At 42.3% G+C, this 19826-nt stretch overlaps 3 protein-coding genes across 3 annotated transcripts; 2 read left to right on the forward strand and 1 right to left on the reverse strand.

Annotated features, from left to right (window-relative positions):
- The first annotated feature begins 1996 nt into the window (after positions 1-1996).
- LOC128301685 (uncharacterized) lies at positions 1997-6744 on the forward strand. The gene is made up of 6 exons (XM_053038275.1): positions 1997-2090; positions 2580-2630; positions 2711-3398; positions 3488-3758; positions 5436-5594; positions 5670-6744. The coding sequence occupies exons 1-6, from the start codon at positions 1997-1999 to the stop codon at positions 5676-5678; spliced, it is 1272 nt and encodes a 423-aa protein (XP_052894235.1). The 3' UTR covers positions 5679-6744.
- Positions 6745-8928: 2184 nt separating this feature from the next.
- Positions 8929-10595, forward strand: LOC128301790 (probable cytochrome P450 303a1). Its single transcript, XM_053038420.1, has 3 exons — positions 8929-9992; positions 10088-10205; positions 10278-10595. The coding sequence occupies exons 1-3, from the start codon at positions 8929-8931 to the stop codon at positions 10593-10595; spliced, it is 1500 nt and encodes a 499-aa protein (XP_052894380.1).
- Positions 10596-11008: 413 nt separating this feature from the next.
- LOC128301149 (polypeptide N-acetylgalactosaminyltransferase 2) lies at positions 11009-19035 on the reverse strand. The gene is made up of 2 exons (XM_053037483.1): positions 18688-19035; positions 11009-13619 (listed from the first exon to the last, which is right to left on the reverse strand). Exon 2 carries the CDS (start codon positions 13333-13335, stop codon positions 11485-11487), a length of 1851 nt encoding a protein of 616 aa, XP_052893443.1. The 5' UTR covers positions 13336-13619; positions 18688-19035; the 3' UTR covers positions 11009-11484.
- Positions 19036-19826: the final 791 nt, after the last annotated feature.

Raw genomic sequence — 19826 nt, forward strand, 5'->3', positions numbered from 1 at the left:
TGAAGATCTCATGTCAGCAGACTGCGAATGGATCGATCGATCGAAGACTTCGAGAGAGCTGAACGTGGCTCCGCCCGAAACCAAAGAGATTTTGAACTCGGCAAAAAAGACTGCGTACTTGGGCTGCATTCGTAAATTGAACTCAAATTTAAAACAGCTTTTATAAATTAATTACAGATTTTATTCTCCTCAAGTCTACTGATGCTTAACTTTAAATCTATGTTTTGTACAAAAAATGTATTTTGAGCATTGAAAATAAACCTCAAAACAAGATACAACGGATACAAACCCAAATTAGAAAGAAAATAAATTGAAAGTTTCCTCTATAACCGTTAGTGCCATGCTTGATTCAAAATGTCATGCTTGATTATATATACTAGTGTTGGGTTAGTGTGATTCAGATTCATAAATATAAATAAAACCCTGAACTGAATAAATGAATCTGAATGTCTATTTACAAGATTCATGAATTGTCTAAGATTAATGAATAAGTCAAGACTTGCTAGTTAGTTCATGAGTTTTTAAAAGCGAGCCGTGACCCGTGAAAGGGACCTGATCCGCCATTGCCCTTTAGAGTATCGTTAATCTTTTAAGATTCGATTCCCGATTTGAATGACTCCTTCCTAAAGAGTCATATGAATAACTCTTCTCATACATATTTATCCTTATCCTTAGCCATATTGGGCCTGATGCAGAAATACACTAAATCACTCAATGTCGAACGCCGTCGCTTGACAATCCGTTATCCTTACCCTTTTAGCGGAACCATCAACGCCAACTGTTTCTGTAGCGGCTCAACAACAAGCGGCTCAAGAGGTCAAGGCCGGCATTTTCAGTCCTGTTTTAGTTAACTGAAGCTGGATAGTCAGTCCTACGCAACAGGGTTTGGCCCAGATGGGTTTTTGCACCGGTCGATCGTGTGAAACCGTCGCCACTACCAAATACAGCACCGAACCGCATCATCGCCAACACTGCACCTCAATTTGCGCCTACCATGCCTCCTTTGTCCATATGGACGACCAGAAAGGACTTTACGGAATGGATCGTCCGGTGTCATAATCATATAACTAGCTTACCGAACCCTAACGAATCTGCACGATAAACTCACATCGTACTAGCTCTCCTCTATAACTAGCTATCAGTTACTTAAATAACCTCATGGGAATTCCCGAAAAGGTGCTAGTTGGAGTAGTACATTCTTGATTAAATGTTTTTGACTGACCAACCTAAAATTATTCTCTTGCCTTGTACTGCCTCCTACAAAAAAAAAATTAAAAAAGCTCACATAGTGTTATTCCTAGCAGTGTACCTATTCGCAAGCATGATACTCCCAGCAGTATTTGATATGAATTAAGCAAAAAAAGAAAAGAAAAATTTAACAAAACCCACTGCTGGGCATGAATGAAATTAACGCACCGTATTTGACGTCGCTTGTCAACGGCCAGCGTCTGCGCAGAAATCCGTGTCACCGTGGATGGGTAGCTTGTTTGAAGACATCTATCAATTGGATTCCATTGGTGTAAAGAACATACGGATCGGAAAGAACTCCCTTGCTGGCTGCAACTTCCATTTTTGCAAACTTTTGTCAGCATACGGTGTGCTGCGAAATAAAACATGCACCACCGGTCTTCCGACAGCTCCGAGTGCATCAGTTTGCTGATGTGTTTGTAAAAGCGTGAGTTTGTGAAAAGAATGCCGTTCATGCATTGCAGTGTACCGGATTGAGCGGAACACTGATAACAAACCGTCTACCATTACCGCAGCACATCGGCCGATAGGCAAGTTTTGGGGGAAAACGGGCAAACCAGCCCTCACAAATAGAGTCACTTTTAGTTGACTAGACGTCGTCAGTATTGTTCGATGTGCGAGTAGTACTGTTGTGTGGCGTATGCTTCGGCCATGTTGTGTGCTGTGTGATAAAGGGAGCTTTCAATTTCATTTCGCAGCTATTCCCATACTCATCCGGACGCACCGGAAGCAGTGGGTGCAAGCAAAAATGACCTTTCGCAGTATTCGTTTGTCCTACATCACAATATGGAACATTTTCCTGGTGCTACCGATCGTTACATCTGACAATGACTACATCTCAGGTAAGCTGGTGATAGACGGGTAGTGTTTTTAGGTCAAATTTCGTGGCGGAAGTAAGGGATGGAAGAGAAAAAAAGTATGTATGTATGAAATGTCTCATCGATCGATACAAAGCCAGCTAAACAACAGCGGGCTAAACAAAGCAATATCGAGCGCGTCTACAGTATGGTGCATTTGTACATTCATAATTTGAAGATTAAACTTGTTGCTTCTCTTATCTGTTTCATATAGTTTCATTAACCATTCATTTAAAGCAGAACAAACGTGCTGTACTAGCGTTGTATGAAGCAACAACAACAACAAAAAACTTTTAAAAAATAATTGGTTTGACGCTAGATTGCTGGAACTTCCATTTTACGTTGCTATTTTTAGACAATTTTTGCATTGAACTTTTTACTTGAAACATTAAATGGACTTTCTTTGTCTAATCGATAATGATAATTTGAAGCAAAAATGTGTACAAATAAAAAAACTTCTCAACCTCTTCTCAGGTTACCATCGTCGATTACACCCGATGACTCCGGTGTCGTGGACATCGAAAGGTGAGTTCAAATCAAGTTTGGCACCGCTGTACATCAGGGCTGGAATCTTAACCCTCAAAACTATTTCCATTTTCTCACAGATGGTCACGATAACAGGGACAATCTGGTAAAAACGATCAACATTTTCATCGAGGAACAGGCGCGTCGTCGCTTTTTGGAACATCTTCAGCGATTGCAGACCGCAGGAAGCAAAAGTATCCCGGCACCGTCGTACCTCGGTACAGGAGAGATATTGGACGAGTATCGTCCAACGTACACGTACCAGCTGCCGTTGAATAATTTGATCGATTCGAGTGAACCGATCAACTTTGCGGTCGGACCCAGTGATCCTCGATTCTACGACCAAACCACAGGACTTGGGCGTGATTCGGAACTGGATGGGCTGGGTATTGGCGATGGCGGGGATGGATCCTTCCTTTACGATAGCTCCGAACCGATCGCGGGTGGCTCGACCGATGAGCGGACAGTATCGGCATCTAACGCTGGTACAGTTTTAGAACAAAAACCCATCGAAGATTATCGCCATCCACCGCCACCACCTCCAATTCGCCCAAAGATACTAAAAGGCACACATCAAAGGAATCAATCCAATAACGGTGCACTGGTGACCATCGCAACAGCGGCCACCGATCGCGGCAGTTCGAACGGTGTCGTGCAGCAACCGATCGAGATCGGTACCGGGCTGGGCATGTATCTTATCGCACTGATCGCGGGTATCAGTGCCGCCATAACGGTAGCCCTGATTTCGATCGGATTCGGTTGGTACACGTAAGTGTTTATTAGTGTACATAGCGATGGCACATGGCGATAATAGATGGTAATGAACATATTTTACTCCTACTCACACTCTCGGTTAGGCTCCACAAAAGGACCAAAGCGGCAGCAGACGTCGAATATCCAGCATACGGTGTTACGGGACCAAACAGGGATTCGACGGCAGGCACAGGTGCTTCCGCCGGTGATCGGAAGTTAGCGCAAAACGCGCAAATGTATCACTATCAGCATCAGAAGCAGCAAATAATCGCCATGGAAAATACGACCCGTAGTGCAACTCATTCGGAACAGCCCAGCGAGGATGAGAATGAGGAAGGTGACTACACCGTTTACGAATGTCCCGGGTTGGCACCGGTAAGTCACTGTTTGTTTTGTGGAACCAGACAGAACAGAACCGAACCAGATGCGCCTCTAAATATGAGCAGATGAATCCAATGCCCATCTGACATAGGCGGATATAGCCCAGTTAGAGTTGTGCCAAAAGAAACGGAATTGTGATGCTTTTGTGGGTCTTTGAAAAGGACTAACGAACTGGATTAATGCAAAAAGTGTTCGGTACTTTTTCAAACTATTCTAAATAACAACAAAAACTACGACTGTTTCATCGGCACAACAACTCAAGAGGTCTAAAGACTGCCATTTCTAGCTTTCTTTGACTTTATTTTTCTACGTAGCTGCTTAGTCAGTCCTACGTGCGGGAGATTGATCCGGATGGGATTTTGGATCGGTCCTGGGGTGTAAAGACCATCGATGCTCCCGGGCGGTTCCGACTAGATATTGCTATGCAACACAGAGAATGAACTGAACTGGTTTACTCAAAGATAAGAATTGAGTTATACATAGGACGATAAATTATCCAGCCACATTGATAGAAGAGCATTTCCCGATTTAGTCATCTTATAAATTAAACAAAAATGTGTAATTCAACACGTTTTCGTTTTTAGTGTTTTGATTGTTTTCTTAAAGAACTGGGTCGTTCTAGTTCCGCACATCTCTAAAACCGCAATGCACATCTCTAGGGAAAATGCTTAAGTAAACGAAGATGAAAAAGAAAAGCAAGAGTTCTCGCTCGATAAGTAACTATTCGATAATTTGAGTAAACTATTTATCATTATTATAGGGTTTCGAATCATACAAGAGAACATTTCGTCCAGTATGGGAAATGTTTCGACTATGTAGGGAAATTTTGCAGTTCCAAGGAGGTCATTTGCAGTCGCTTAGGAGAAATTTGCAATCATAATGCAATCAATCAGAGAAATTCTGCTAAAAGGGATTCCACCTAATTATTATTTAGAGAAAACTATCAATTACTTCCGGAGAGCAATCTGCCGTCATACGGTTTTGTTTCGATCGTGTTCGAAACTGCAACTTTTGCGAAAGGAAAGTTTTATTTTTTGCTAGTAAACTGGCGAAAGTAAACCATTTTGTACTTCCCGCATAGGAGAAATTCAAAACAGCAGTCGGTTCCATACGAAAGCATGGGCAAGACCTGTAACGAGACCCATAGAAATTATATTGATTTCTGGCCTAAGCCAATTGATGGAGCGCATCAACATTTAGATGTTAATTTTTACTAGAACCCGACATCCGCACCACCTCCTGATCGGAGACGAGATCACGATCCCGATCGTCCTGTTCTCTCTTCCCTGGACACTCGTGCTCCTCAACCGGCGAGAGACCTCTCTCCTGAACGTTTTTAACAAAATTCCCCTATATGTTCGAAAATTTCTTCTAACGCTCTGCAAATATCGCCCCACGAATTATTACATAAGACATGTAACTTTTTCCAAAACTTTACTTAACTCTCCACTTGTGAAAATTGCTGTTTTTAATAGAATACTAAGCTTGACATAGTTTAACCAAGTTATTCATTCTTTTTTTAATTTTACAGTCTTTAATACGCTTAAATACGGCAATACGGCCTGTTCCTCCCTTCAGAATAAAAAAAAACACTTAAATACATTCCGATAGACTTTTTTTACAATGCAATAAATTAATGAGATTTTCTTACACTCTGCCTACTCCTTACAGACCGGTGAAATGGAAGTAAAGAATCCTCTGTTCTTGGAGGACGGGCCTATTGGTGGTGTTACCTTGCAGACATCTATCAGTGGCGAAGGTCCCGCTGTCGGGGTGGTTTATTTGGAAAAGGCAGTTCAACCGCAAGCTCACAACACTAACAAGAAATCGGTAAGACAGCTATATGGTACAAGCGCCAGAAGAATGTGTTCTCACAGTTGCCCACCCACATTGTTTTCTTTCCAGGGAGAATAAGCCTAACGTAACTTGACTACTGTGAAAATGCAACTCACTTCGAACCCTTGTTCCTTGCCATATCCGGTACCTAACTTTTCGATCAATGTTTTAACGCCTAGTTCTTTGTCGAAGCATTAGTAGCTTTGCCATAATCCCTGTCCATTTAAGGCCTAAGCTTGATGCAATCTATGATTAATCTATGCATTAATTTTCCTTGTAGTATGGAACTGTTAGTCCCATTTAGTAAAGTACCACAGATTTTAACACTTACTTACCACCATCTACCGTACAATGATTCGTGAGAAACATACTCACTTCCACTTGCACTTTTTGATTTACTACCTATGACCTCTTACCGAACATTCCTCTTGTATGTACAATTGATACTACTACTACTGATCCTTCTGATTCCTTCTGATCCTTCTATGATCGAGCTATCGTGTTCGATTACGGTCAAACAGTACGAACAAAATGATAGCTTGAGAATGTTTGCCACAGCAAAGGTGCAAGATGATTAATATATACATTGGAATGAACAAATAAACTTCTATATTTATACACATACAGACATAAACACGTATACATATATCATATATATATTTATCAATGTTAATAAATTGTATCGACCCAGAGATTTTATTCTTGCCTAAGCACAGTGCAATTTTAAAACATGCAAATATGAAGACATGCATAATCGAAGAGGATATAGTCAAATAACGAGTCGCGATCCATCGCATCGGAAGCTGTACGCATGTTGTTTCTAGATAAAGGATGAACAGGAGAGGAGATACATGATGCATAGCAATTGTACGATAGCATGAGAACGAACAATGTTGTAACAAAGTATAGTAAACTTTTATTACTTGAAACGAGCACTACGAACACATGGCAGCGATGGAATGGCAAATTTTCATAAGCGATGAGAGTACGGGGTTTTTAGGATGATTACCCCAGATCAAAGTGGTCTACTAATTTAACTATATTTGTAATGAACGTCTAATAACCGATCATAAAATGAGCGGAGCCGCTGTGCTATAACACCTTGATCCTTCGTATAAACTGTGAACAAAAAAAAACACTTTTACACACACTTCATTGACACGCACACACACAATAGCAAGGACAATGAAACACACCATCAGTGTGCAGCAGAGAACATTCTTCGCATATGGGGTCGAGTTTTGTGTGGTGCAAACGCACCGATCAGCAAATACAGGTGCAACCGTAGTTGAGTAAAATCGTGTACTTCAAGTGAAATGTGTGGATGAAATAAATAAATAGCGTCAGATGTGCATACTAACACCGCATTGTCTCGTGTGATATTTTGTTATTTAAATTGTTTATTTAAATGTTCAACTTTTTATTCAAATTATTAAGTTTTTTCGAACCAAATTGATTGCCTGTGTCCCTCTCCGATGAAAAACTGTCGTTGCTGACGCTTGTATGCACCATTCCGTTCATATAAAAAGAGGTTATCTTTCAATTGCACTTTGCACCCTTCGGACGGGGAAACACCACACGGCAAGAGCTCTGGATGTACCAAAACGTGTTGAAAGTACCATACCGAGCACCCGGGTACGGTGTGATCGTATTGGAAGCGGTTGCTACTTGCAGACGACACGTTCCCGCGCTGCATTTGAAAAACCGTTTGAAAAGTGGGGAAAATGCTATATTACCGACCAGCGTGGTCTGCCACAGAATGAGTCCAATTTTGCCACTTCAAAGGCGCGTACGGTACAGCTACGGCGCAGCATTGCACGCGTGTTTCGAGTCGCTGTTGCGTAACGCGTAGAACGTTTTCCTGTTCAACGACAGGACCGCATTAGTTCGGTGTGATGTGTGCTTTTGAGTGGCTTGTGCATGCTGCACTTACCATTTGAATCAAGTGACTAATTTGAAGGCACGGTTAAAACGATCACTAAATATTCTGCTCAGTGAAAGTTTTACATCAAGTAGACGGCAATAACTTAGTTTGGCGAACAAGCACAGCATCGTATTCATCACAAGTACATTTTGTAAGTGTAAAGTGCCCCGATTAATTATGCTTTAGATATATTTCCAGTGACTTCAACAAGCTTGGAGAGTGTTTGCAAAACTGCGATTTGTTAGAGTGTAATTTAAGAGACGTTTTAATTAATAACGATCAATCATCTATTTTATCAAAAAAATTTGCTTCCACAAACCCGATTTCGTTAAAACACTTGCAATAGTACGTTTAAAATATCTTATCAATATTGTCTTATCCTGGCAAATTGTAAAAAGGAGCATTTGCAAAATTAAGAGCTTTTCGGAAGTTAAATAAAAAATAAATAACTACATCTACTTTTCCGCCAAGCGTTTCATGCTTCGATTACTTTGAAATTACAGTAGTTGATAGTAAAATCTCCGCGTCCAGGCATGGGTTTGTCAGGCGGGAACCCGTTTCTGCAGCATCTCTGCATTACATAAAAGGCTTGCAAAAGTGACGCAACAACAGGCTTAGCATTTGCTGGCATTATGTTCGCCGCCTATCCCTGGCCCAGTGTCACTTCACTTGTCGGCCAGTGCTCTTTTCCCAGCTCATGCATTTAACGTTGCTTTTGTTTTAATCCACCATTATCACAGGACAATATACTAAGATGTATATTCTTTTTAAGGTGTTTTGAAGATTCTGATTTTCCCATTTCGTGAAACTGTCTCGAGGAGGGTTCCACCGCGAACTTCCACCTTCTGCTATGCTCAAGTCCATCAACTTGCATAATCTCCAACATCAGGGTAAAAGTAATATATGTCCAAATGTGTGCAAGTGCATGATTATGTAAGGCTGCATTCGGTTTCCAACGATGTGTCCTACCATGCGTGGTGAAGCCGGCATGCCGTTGACTGCCAGCCGGCTTCAATGCGCCTAGTTTTTGCGATTCTATGAAACGCGATGAGGTGTTTTGTTGCTGCAGTTTTCATTTCATTTGCGATTGCTGTGTGGAATTTTTTTTATGTGCCCTATTGCTTTAGTCGATCGCTGCGATCGCCCACTTAGTTGCCTCATGTGTGCAATGCAGAATGCACACTGTGTGCTTTCGTCGGCCGTATTATGCCATACCTAAGTTAAGTTCTAGCACTTTCTGGTTCTTGAGGAAATTGGGCGCTTGCTTTTGCGAAGAATATCCAATCACTGCTAGTTTATGCATAGAAAGAGTAGTACATTGTATCCTGTTTTTTGCCCTCCGGTATCAATATCATCACAGGACGGTGACGCGCGGTTGACCCCAAACCAAACCACTGCCCAGCAATGTGGTACTTCGTAGCGTGTTGCGTGGTGCTGCTGCTGTTATGGCTTCACCTAGATAATTTAAAGCCAGCCAATTTTCCTCCCGGTCCAAAATGGTACCCGATCGTGGGCAGTGCTCTCTCCATCACGAATGCACGCAACAAAACTGGTATGCTGTGCAAGGCGGTCGAGCATATTGCCAGCGAGTATCCCGAACATCGCGGCGTAATTGGCTTCAAGATCGGCAAAGATAAAGCCGTAATGGCAATCAATGCAGAGTCACTCAAAGAAATGATGAACAACGAAGACTTTGATGGGCGACCGACCGGCTTATTCTACGAAACGCGCACGTGGGGTCTCCGGCGCGGAGTGCTGCTAACGGACGAGCAGTTCTGGCAGGAGCAACGTCGTTTCATCGTGCGTCATCTGAAAGAGTTTGGGTTCGCTCGCAAAGGCATGACGGAGATCATCCAAAACGAAGCGGCACAGATACGGAAGGACTTTGAGGAACTGATTGCACAAGGCAATGGGAAGGCTATGGTGCAGATGCAGGGTGCCTTTTCCGTGTACGTCCTGAACACTCTCTGGCTGATGATGGCCGGTATCCGGTACAGCAAGGATAACAAAGATTTAAGATACTTGCAATCGCTGCTACACGAACTGTTCACCAACATCGACATGATGGGTGCGCTGTTTAGCCACTTCCCGTACCTAAGGTTTGTCGCGCCAAGGCTTTCAGGCTACCGACAGTTTGTCGAAATTCATGAGTGCATGCACAAGTTCATCGGTGCCGAGGTCGAACGCCACCAGAAAAACTTCAATCCAGACGACGAACCTCGCGACCTAATGGACGTCTACTTGCGCACGCTCCAAAACAATAACGCACCGTCCGATAGTTTCTCCCGCGAGCAGCTGTTGGCCGTTTGTTTGGACATGTTTATTGCCGGCTCGGAAACGACCACCAAAACGCTCGACTTTTCCTTTCTGTACATTGTGCGCAATCCTCACGTTATGCGTCGGATGCAGGAAGAAATAGACGACATCGTTGGCCGCAATCGGTTGCCAACATTGGAAGACCGTGCCAGGCAAGTATCGTACGATGTAGTTGATTTTGCCACACTCGGGTGATACGCATTAAAAACGCATTCTTGTACCCGTGTACATTTTGCTATCCTTACAGCATGCCCTATTGCGAAGCTACTACACTAGAAGGGCTCAGGATGTTCATGTCGAATACGTTCGGTATTCCACATCGAGCACTGAAAGACACCCAACTTTGTGGGTACAACATACCCAAGGTAAGCGTCCGTACACGACTCACTCCAGCCTATTATAATTCACCGAACGTTTTCTATTGCATGTTCAAACAGGACACCATGCTCGTTGGCATGTTCCGCGGAATGATGCTGGATGAGAACTTGTGGGAAAATCCGACCCAATTCAATCCAGAACGTTTCCTGAAGGATGGAAAAATTCACATACCCGTCCAGTACCATCCGTTCGGAGTCGGCAAACATCGTTGCATGGGTGAGCTAATGGCGAAAAGTAATCTCTTCCTGTTTTTGACAACAACGCTGCAGTCGTTCGATCTCTTGGTGCCGGAGGGAGCACCCATTCCGTCGGATGTTCCAGTCGATGGGGCCACGCCTAGTGTGCGAAAGTATCACGTGGTCATACGTCCTCGTTAGAAGTAGCTCAGCGTGAATACGAAATATCGTGTCGATATTTTGGGAACAGCACCATTTAGATACAGCAAAATGGTTCATTACTTCCATCCTTCACTCTTATATTTACCCATTACAAACGAGGGGAAGAAAGGCTCCTCTAATAAAAGGCCGTATAGATTTTTTATATCCAAATACCTTTTTTTAAAGCTTATTATATATTCGAAAATAACACACAATGCTTACTTTTCGTTAAGCCTTTTGGAAAATATGAAAAATGATCTAATATATCGGCATCATACAATTACTGGTTCCTGCGAAATAGAGAAATACTCTTTAAAAGTTACTAACTATTAAGGTTACAATATTAGTTAGCAGTAAATAAGCTTATTATTTACATCGTGTCACCTTTTTTCTTTCCATACTACTTGCAATGAACTAACAACCAAAACGCTTCTATTAACGTGTTTCATACAGGACAAAACTATTCCTGAATGTTTTACTGATCGTTTTTTAGCTTTTATCTCTGTTTTATAACAAAAAAATAATTTGGAAATACAATAAAAAAGTTGCATTTGCGTCGTTACAGCGAGAATTCGAAGTCGGTTTTCTTAAATTACGTTTTGCCTTGGTGTACGCGTGGTTGTGCAAGGGAAGGTGTACCTTTGCAGTTGCGTGAATCTACGTTGATGCAAAATTTGAAACGATTCACGCCTTACCTTCTCACTTCTTAAACTCTATAGTGTCACAATGCTACGCTTTCGTACTATCTAATATCTGCATATCAGGAGTTGCTGAATAGAATGTATGTATATAACAACAAAGAACACGAGAACACATCTGCACTGACTGTCTGGTGTCGGCGAAACATTGACGGGCTAGGTAAGAAAATTTGCCTCTTCGCTACGATAACTTACTGCGCCTCCGTTACAACCTTCCAGTGTTGCGATTCTAGTGCAGAATTGCATCGTTCGGCCGTGATGCCTCGTTCCTTCATGTGTCGCGAATCGAGACAAACATTGATCTTACGGTGCTGTATTAGTCCACCATCCTTCAGGTGCCACTGCTGATTTTCCGATTCGTCACAATACTTCATCAGCACGCTATTAAATCGTGCGCTGATTGTGAATTTAACCAGCGTCAGGCAGAGATCATGATGCTTTAGCTCCCCTTTTCTGTTGAGTATCCAGTTCTGATTACCACCGTTCCCGTGGCATGTGTACAATCCGACGACCGCACCAGCCACATTGCCTAGACTATCAAGGCAGTAAACGCCCTGCCGTATGCTACCATTGTTGCGCCGTTCCGGTATGCCTAACTGCGGATAGACATGCTCTAGATACCATCGGAACGGCTTACACTGCAGATCCCGTCGCAGCTGCAATCGATCGTCAATATCACCGAACGGAATGTTAGTAGCGAGCGGAACGGCAGCATAGTAGTACTTCTTATACTCGTCCATCCACACCTCTGCTGCGCGACGGGTATTTTTGGCGAAAATGTTTCCACTCCCTCCACCGGGGAACGTGTATGGATGGCGCTTGCGGAATACGTGCCCTACCCGGCTGCAGGGGATAATCTCCAGTGAGCCTCCACACTGCCACACTCGGAAGCTAATTTCGAGATTTTCTCCGCCCCAGATGTCCATTTGCGTATCGTAGGTGCCGAGACGCTCGAAGTACGCTTTATCAATAACGAATAACCCTCCCGCAATCATAGGCGTTCGAATGGGCGCAGTGGGATCGCGTTGTCTCGCTTTTCGTTCAGCATTACTCAGATATTCCCACTTGAACACCAGGTTCCAATCGAACCCTCCACGTAGATCGGCCGATGCACCTATGTACTGGAACGTATCCATGCTGATCACGTCGATCACCGGACAAACGACGCGTGTTGGATCCTCGGCTACCCGAGCCAGCAACGGTTCGAGCCAGTTCACGTTACACTCGCAGTGGCTGTCAAGGAATGTAAGCACCTTAGCTGTGGCGGCAGCTGCACCTGTTACTCGCGATCGTACCAAACCCTCGCGTTTACTGTTTCTTATCAACCGTACTTTCTGGATTTTGGCCAACTCTTGCCCATCCTCGGGAAAATCGGAATAGTCATCGACCAGAATAATCTCGTGAATCAATCGCTCGGGCGAACGGTTCAGCACGCTAACCACCGTCCGCAGCAACGTGCTGCGGGCTTCGTTGTGAAACGTGATGATCACACTGGTCGCTGGCAAATGCGCGATGGTTGTGAGATCCGACCAGCTCGTTCGACGGCACATCGCATTACGAGTGTCCGGCAGCTCCCGATTGCTCTTTAAGCCATCGCTCGCCTGTTGATTGAAGCGATTCCTTAGGTAGGGATCCTCTCCCCGCTGTAGGCCACCCTTCTGGATGTAGCTGGCCTCATCAAAATAGTCCCATGTCATGGGTGGCGAATTGTAACTAAAAATACTATTACTATTGCTATTGCTACTCTGGAGGCTATGACCGTTACTGCTACTGGTACTACTGCTACTGCTGCCAACGAACACGGCATTACTTCCCTCTGCATGTTTCAACAGACTCTGGTGTTCATTGTCGTGATGCGTTAGAGCTTCGCGTGCTGCACCTCCCGCATTGTAGTGGTCTGAGATGGAGTGCTTCACTTTGCTGCTACGCAACCTCAGCGCACGATTTCCATCATTGTGGTAGTAGTCGCCCTGGAAGTAGTAGATGACCACCACTATCCAGGTGATGGATATAATACCAAACACTTTCACATTACGTCTCATAGCGTTCGCGTGGTTGGATTCAGCTGCTACGAATGCAGGACGATCGAATTCATCGATCGACACAAGGATTTCATCCAACGTTGTTTCGATACAGCTGTTTAGTGTAGTTGAGTTTTGGGCGAGGGACGAATCTCAATTACGGGAAATACCACTCTCAATGGCATCTTTCGGTGATAATACTTATACGTTTCACTTCCTCATCATTGGCTTAGCCAGAGTTGGGAGATAACATTTGGTGGACATTTGATGTTCCTTTGAGGAGTAAATGACTGTTTCAATGATCACTGAAAATAGAAAATTAAATCAAGTATGTTAGCACAATGTTGAGTAACAATCATTCTCTATACTTGCTTATATAACAACTTATGCTTAATTGCTTATTGGATGCTAATAAATTAATACTCCAAGTAAGGTGCAATAGTTTTAAACTAAGAAAAAGCTTACTAAAGCTGGCTCATCTCTTCACTGTTTGATAAAGAAAATACTCTTCAATCCCCAATAATGATCGCACGTTATGAAAGCAATTACTATACACATCCTAATAAGCAATGCATCCGTCAGATATCTGTGGTGAACGTTAAGCTGATAACACCACTCTACCGTCAACGGGGTCGAACACTTCTGCAGCCCACTTACATCCAACAGTGGCCATCGTGTTTAGTAGGTAAGTAATGCTATGCTCCAGGGATTTTGGAAAAAAACCCCGATTCTACATCATTATCAAATTCGATTATTAAATGCTGCTTGGAACATCCTGAGTAAGCTGTGTTCTGAATGATATTTTAAACTTCCATTACAGTTTTAAATCCCTTCCAGAACAATACAATGAACCATTTTATAACGGGCCCAAGTTTAATCAGAATACGAAAAATCTTCCACTCGTTATTCGAAGAACTGGTTACATGGGTGGTTATTTTCATACAATTTTTAGTCTTCGTTAGAAGGACAGGCCCATATTGTTTTTCATAGGATTTTTAATATAAGTGAAGAAATCCATTTCGTGTCGAAATAATGCTTGGTCAAATCAATTTGTTTACAAACCCGTCAAAATGAAAAGGTTAAGAAAATATATTGTTTATGCTATTTTGATCATTTTAACAAATGTGTTATCGTGCTATTCACAGTATTGTAGTATTTCTTGATGTTTTTATATTGCCCGAGAACGAAAAATTATCTATCAGATATCAGATACTCGAAGAACCTCTGCATCGTGATGATCATGTTTCCTTACATATGATGATGATGATGATGACATATGAAAAAAAACGTGCCCTACTTTCAACGCCTTTAGAACATCCTTGGTTAATTAAAGGTTTGTTTTATCTTCTCCAGAAACATTTTCCGTGGTATTAGCAACTCCTTAAGTTCTTTGCGGATTTTCCATACTTTGCGATGTTATTGTTTTATTGTTCAATTCTGAGCATTTGATCAACACCATTCTTTAACAATTCTTTAAGGCTGTTAATTCTAACGAGCTTCTAAAATTTCTAAATTAGACCCAAGCATCTTCTATGACCGGACTTCTGATCCGGATAGAAAAACAGTTCCAGTTCCATTCAGGTTTATTCAGATTATTATGTGGCCTGGCATACTGCTTATTAAAAGTTCCGCTGCTCATTAGAAGTTCCGAACAATTCTTCATCGAATATGACCAACCATCTTGAAAATTGTCTATTGCTATCGTCCAATAGATGGCGCCACTGGTTTCATCGATAGACCAAACAGTTGATGATCAGCAGTGGTTGCCTGAGCAGCTTCTTGTCGTTGATCATAATAATACAATATCACCAGAAGAGTATAACATTAAACGATGATATTGTATAACAAATCTTTCGGAATTCGATTGTGATTCTCACAAGCTTGTTATCAACAGCACGCTATTTATTATATTCTACAAAAATCATGTATCATAACCACTGCAAACTTAATAAGGAAGAAAATCATTAAGAACTTAAATTAAAGCAAAAATATCGGCAAGCACAAAGCGAAAGTAAGGATAAATATCTACGAACATCACAGAATGACGTCGTGAATGAAAGAATGAAAGTAATACACGATAGGAAACCCAGAAATGGCATGCAAAAACCAGCAAGGTTATAGAAGCGCAAAGAGGAAGTGGAATCGATTAAACAAATGGAACAAATTTTGAATGAATGAATATTTATTTGCAATCAAATCAAACAGATGCTTTAACAAAAAAATTAATTATAACATATAGAGCCTTTTGGAATTTATTAGAGCGGATTAGACTCGCCAGGCTGCGGTGGGTTGGTCACGTAATGAGAACGACACCGGACGACCCAGCCCGTAGATTTCCTTCAGGTCGTTCACAAGAATAGAGGAGGCATGGTAGGCCCAAATTGAGATGGAATGAATATATATGTCATATATCATATATAAATACATCTGTTATGTATTTAACTCGTTTTGCTGAAGCTGTAGGCTTCATATGTACAGTTTGGTAAAGCAGCGTGAACATTCCACCATCACACAAATATAGAGAAAACTTTAGTTGGAGCGAGAAACATTGCACACATATTTATTGCAGTAGCAATAGCATGACCTCCACCTTCACTACATTTGAAACTGATGTATTCTTTTTATGAAAGATTATGCAAGTGAAGCTTAATCCTTGAAAACCATAACCTGAATGCGCTTAAAGACAACTTTTTATATTTTTATCTCTAACTACCTGAGCATTGTCGGCTCTGTTTCCTATCGACAATATCAGGTTACAGTATTTCAGTCATTAACCTGTTTAATTTAATTTAAAGATAGTCAACTATTAAGCTATGCAGACAAAACACGGCATATAGTAGATAATTAATTAAATTAATTAATAATAATTAATAAAAGACAAAAATGAGATAAGCCGGGAATCCAAAATGTTTGTACAAAATCGAGAAAAGACACCAATATGTTTAGAAAAAGAACGAATTTATTTCCTGTCCATCTCAACGATTAATAAAGATAATAGTAAAGATAGATCAATAATAAATCATTTTCATCTATAGGCAATATATGAACTATGTACATGTATATAAAGGAACAAACAAAATCGATGGTTGTTAACGAAAGCATAAACTTCACAATAACGGCAAAGCTGAAGAACTGCTGGAGCATTACCATTTCAGCACGGTTGAGAAACAGATCGTTACATGCCCTTGCTGCTCAATCAGTGCACTCAACATGGTGAAGGCAAATTCACCATCATTTGTCCGGAAAGAGAGGTACAAGGTGACTTCTTAATGGAAAGTATAGATTCATATAGCGATTCAACCATATATCATAACCATTATGATGAGACACGAACAGCAACAAAATGAATCTTAGGTAACTGAAATAAAACATAGCCTTTTTGGCGATAAATAGATAGTAAACTCAGTACTTCTAATATCGCTTATCGTACAAACAGGAAACACGTTTGATGGAATTCTATGGTAAATGTTAGCCATCACGATATATCACATATTCGTTAAGCTCAGTTCCATTCCAATCGTATGCATGCAAAGACATGCCGCTTGGTAGCATCTAATGCATTCAAGTAACTAGATAACCGAATAAAACCACTTGCAATACTACTTTCACTTCCATTCGGAACATATTTAATACACGTTCAGGTTCATGCACCGCACAAAGATAAATGTGACTACCCCTTTCATTTTCGCCAAATGGTATGCACTTGAGGGTGAAGCAAAAAAAAACAACCATCTTCTGTATTCAATTGAATTTCCAACAAAACGGCATACGCGCACCACTAGTTGCAAGCATCCAATTTCTTAACCTTTCACTGGGCACTGTGGAGCATCATCTTAGTACATTGTCGAAACGGCAATATTGTTACCCAACGCTACGAGCGCAGATTGTTGGATAATCGTGAGAATCCGGATACCTAGCCATGGTGCTAGTTTGGCTTAATTTCCCTCAGTTTGTGTAACCAGCCATATCTGGTGGGTTCAAATGTTGTGCCGTGCTGGAAATGCTACATTTAGCGTGGTTTTTGATAGAGATGATCTACAAAATTTGCATATAATTCATTGCAGCAATGAATTAGATAAAACACATCTTGCGTAATATTAATCTGTATCTTGTTGTAAATAACTATTTGCTAAGCGGCAATAGCCTGTTGTACTTTGGTAGCTGGCAGCAGATCATCAACATTATTAATCGATCACTAAGCACGATCTACGATGTTCAATTACTAACCATGGTTCATGATCAATAAAACGGAACGCATTTTCAATGTCCAAAAATCCAATAACAATGATCAACAACAATGCACATGAGATGTAAATGAATACCTTTCCAAATTGCGGGAACCGCTCTGCTATGCGATGTCAGAAACATAAAAAAACACAGTTTTTCCACAAATAAAATCTGATTTTCTTCTGTCTCAGTATCCGGCTTTCACTAGCGCACGGAGTAAGTATATCTTCTGTGGCGCGGTTCGCGCTTTACCAGCGATCACGTTTACGGTAACAATTCGCACATACTACGACGTGACACGATCAACACAAGATCAGTTGATGGGCACAACGCGGGCACAAATTGAGTGGCGCGAAAAACTAGTTTGCGCAGAAAACTAGTTTGACGAACTGTAACACGCACATCGCCTAATACGATACGGTACTGTAATTGAATCTGTCCGAAATAATTATTGCTACTACAGATCGCATTTAGTACTACCACCGCACTGCTGATGGTGCACAGTAGGGATGCTGTTGTTCCTGGCCGTCACACTGTTGTCTACTGTGTACGATACTGCAACCACTTCTTCTGGATGCGGAATTGAATCTCTCGCGTAATCCCATTCACACTTCTTCTCTTTTCATCTTTTTTGTTACACCCCTCTCTCTCTCTATCTCCCTCTCTCTTTCTCTCTCTCGCATTCGTGTGCTTTCCTACCCCGTTTGTTCGGCTGTTCTCTGTTTCTCGTACACAGGCACGGTCACAATCATTGGTTTGTGGCATGTGCCATGCGGTAAGTATCTATTGCATTCGCGGGGGGGGGCCTACTAACAACATCATCGATGGCTATTGTTTTACGTTCCACTTCGTAATCTTGTACGACGGGAAAGAGACGGAGCGGGTGGGAAGGAAAAGAAGAGGAAGCGAACAGACACCGCAAAATATAATGGGGAAAAATGAAACCAAAGTGAATCACTTTTTTCTCACCGCCTGCGCCTGCCAGGAGGGGGGAAAACTAAATAAATAAATATATATTTTCCCGTTCAAGATTCTTCGCGAATGCATCCGCTAGTTAACCACCCACCCACTCCCCACACTCCGCTTATTACCGCTCTACGTACGCAAACATCTTCTCGCAGCCTATTTGCGCCAGGGTTTGCTTACCTGTTTCTTCGCCGTTTGCCGTCTCGTCGTTACACGGGCAATACTGTGTGTAAATCTATGCACAATGATTCGCATCTCTTGGCACGAAGTCGTCCTCTGTGCATAGGTGCGGAATTGATGCACAACCACCAAACGCGCGCTCTACATACGAAAGCGAAACGCGAACGTGAGTAAGCCCCAAGAAAGGAGGCACATGAAGTGCGAGCGGGCAAGAAAAGAAATAAACAGCAGCCGCAGGTTGGTTGATTTTGCGAACCCGCGTGGAAAAACCAGCGAAGGGTGCAATAATAATAAGTAGGTCCCTTTTTCCTTGCCCTTCGCAAGCGCACGATGCTGTGGCACTGATGCTTAATCGTTCGGGCAAGCAAATTTCGTGATTCCAACGGCGATGAATGGATAGTGCCCAGCCTAAACACGAAATCGCTGCAAAACGTCGGTGGGTTCCACTCCCGTTTACCTCAAAGGTACACGCACATTTTCCACTCCAAAAACCAGCCTGCTTACTGTTCGACTGCTCAGGAATAACCCGCCTGTCGCGTAGCACTTGGAAACGGGACACTAGTTCCACATTGCGATGTGTTTGCACCAGTATAACGTCCAGCTCCGTTCCCGGTTACGTTCAGATTTTTCTACAACTGCGATGCGACCATCTTGGTGCTAAATATTCCCTTCCTTATGCTTTTACAACAGGCCCACCGGTCAACCGAATTTTCATCGTACTACGCTTGCGTCCGGAAGAATCGATATCATGAATTTCACTCTTTCTACCTCCGGTACATACGCTCTCTCACTCTCCTTATTACGCTATGATGCCATTCCCGTATGTAAAGTTGCTCCGTTGTTTGGTTCTAGCTGTTAAATGCATTTCGAATTAAAATATGTCACATTCACCCCACCAAACGTGTATTTCAACCAACCTTTATTTCCGTTCAAACCGCGCCGAACCGATGGTTCAAAAGCGGAGCAGCGTGCACGATAATATCAGACTATTTTTCACCATTGTCACCATTGTTGTGCGGCGCCGAACCGGACGGCCAACATCCGGGGCGGCAGCATTTACCCAGCACAGCCATTTGGTAATGAATCCGAGCCCCTCGCGGTTCCGAGCGCACTGTTTTGCGGCAGAAAATTACTTTCAC

The sequence above is a fragment of the Anopheles moucheti genome, chromosome 3 (assembly GCF_943734755.1).
Source record: "Anopheles moucheti chromosome 3, idAnoMoucSN_F20_07, whole genome shotgun sequence".
Classification (NCBI taxonomy): Eukaryota; Metazoa; Arthropoda; class Insecta; order Diptera; family Culicidae; genus Anopheles; species Anopheles moucheti.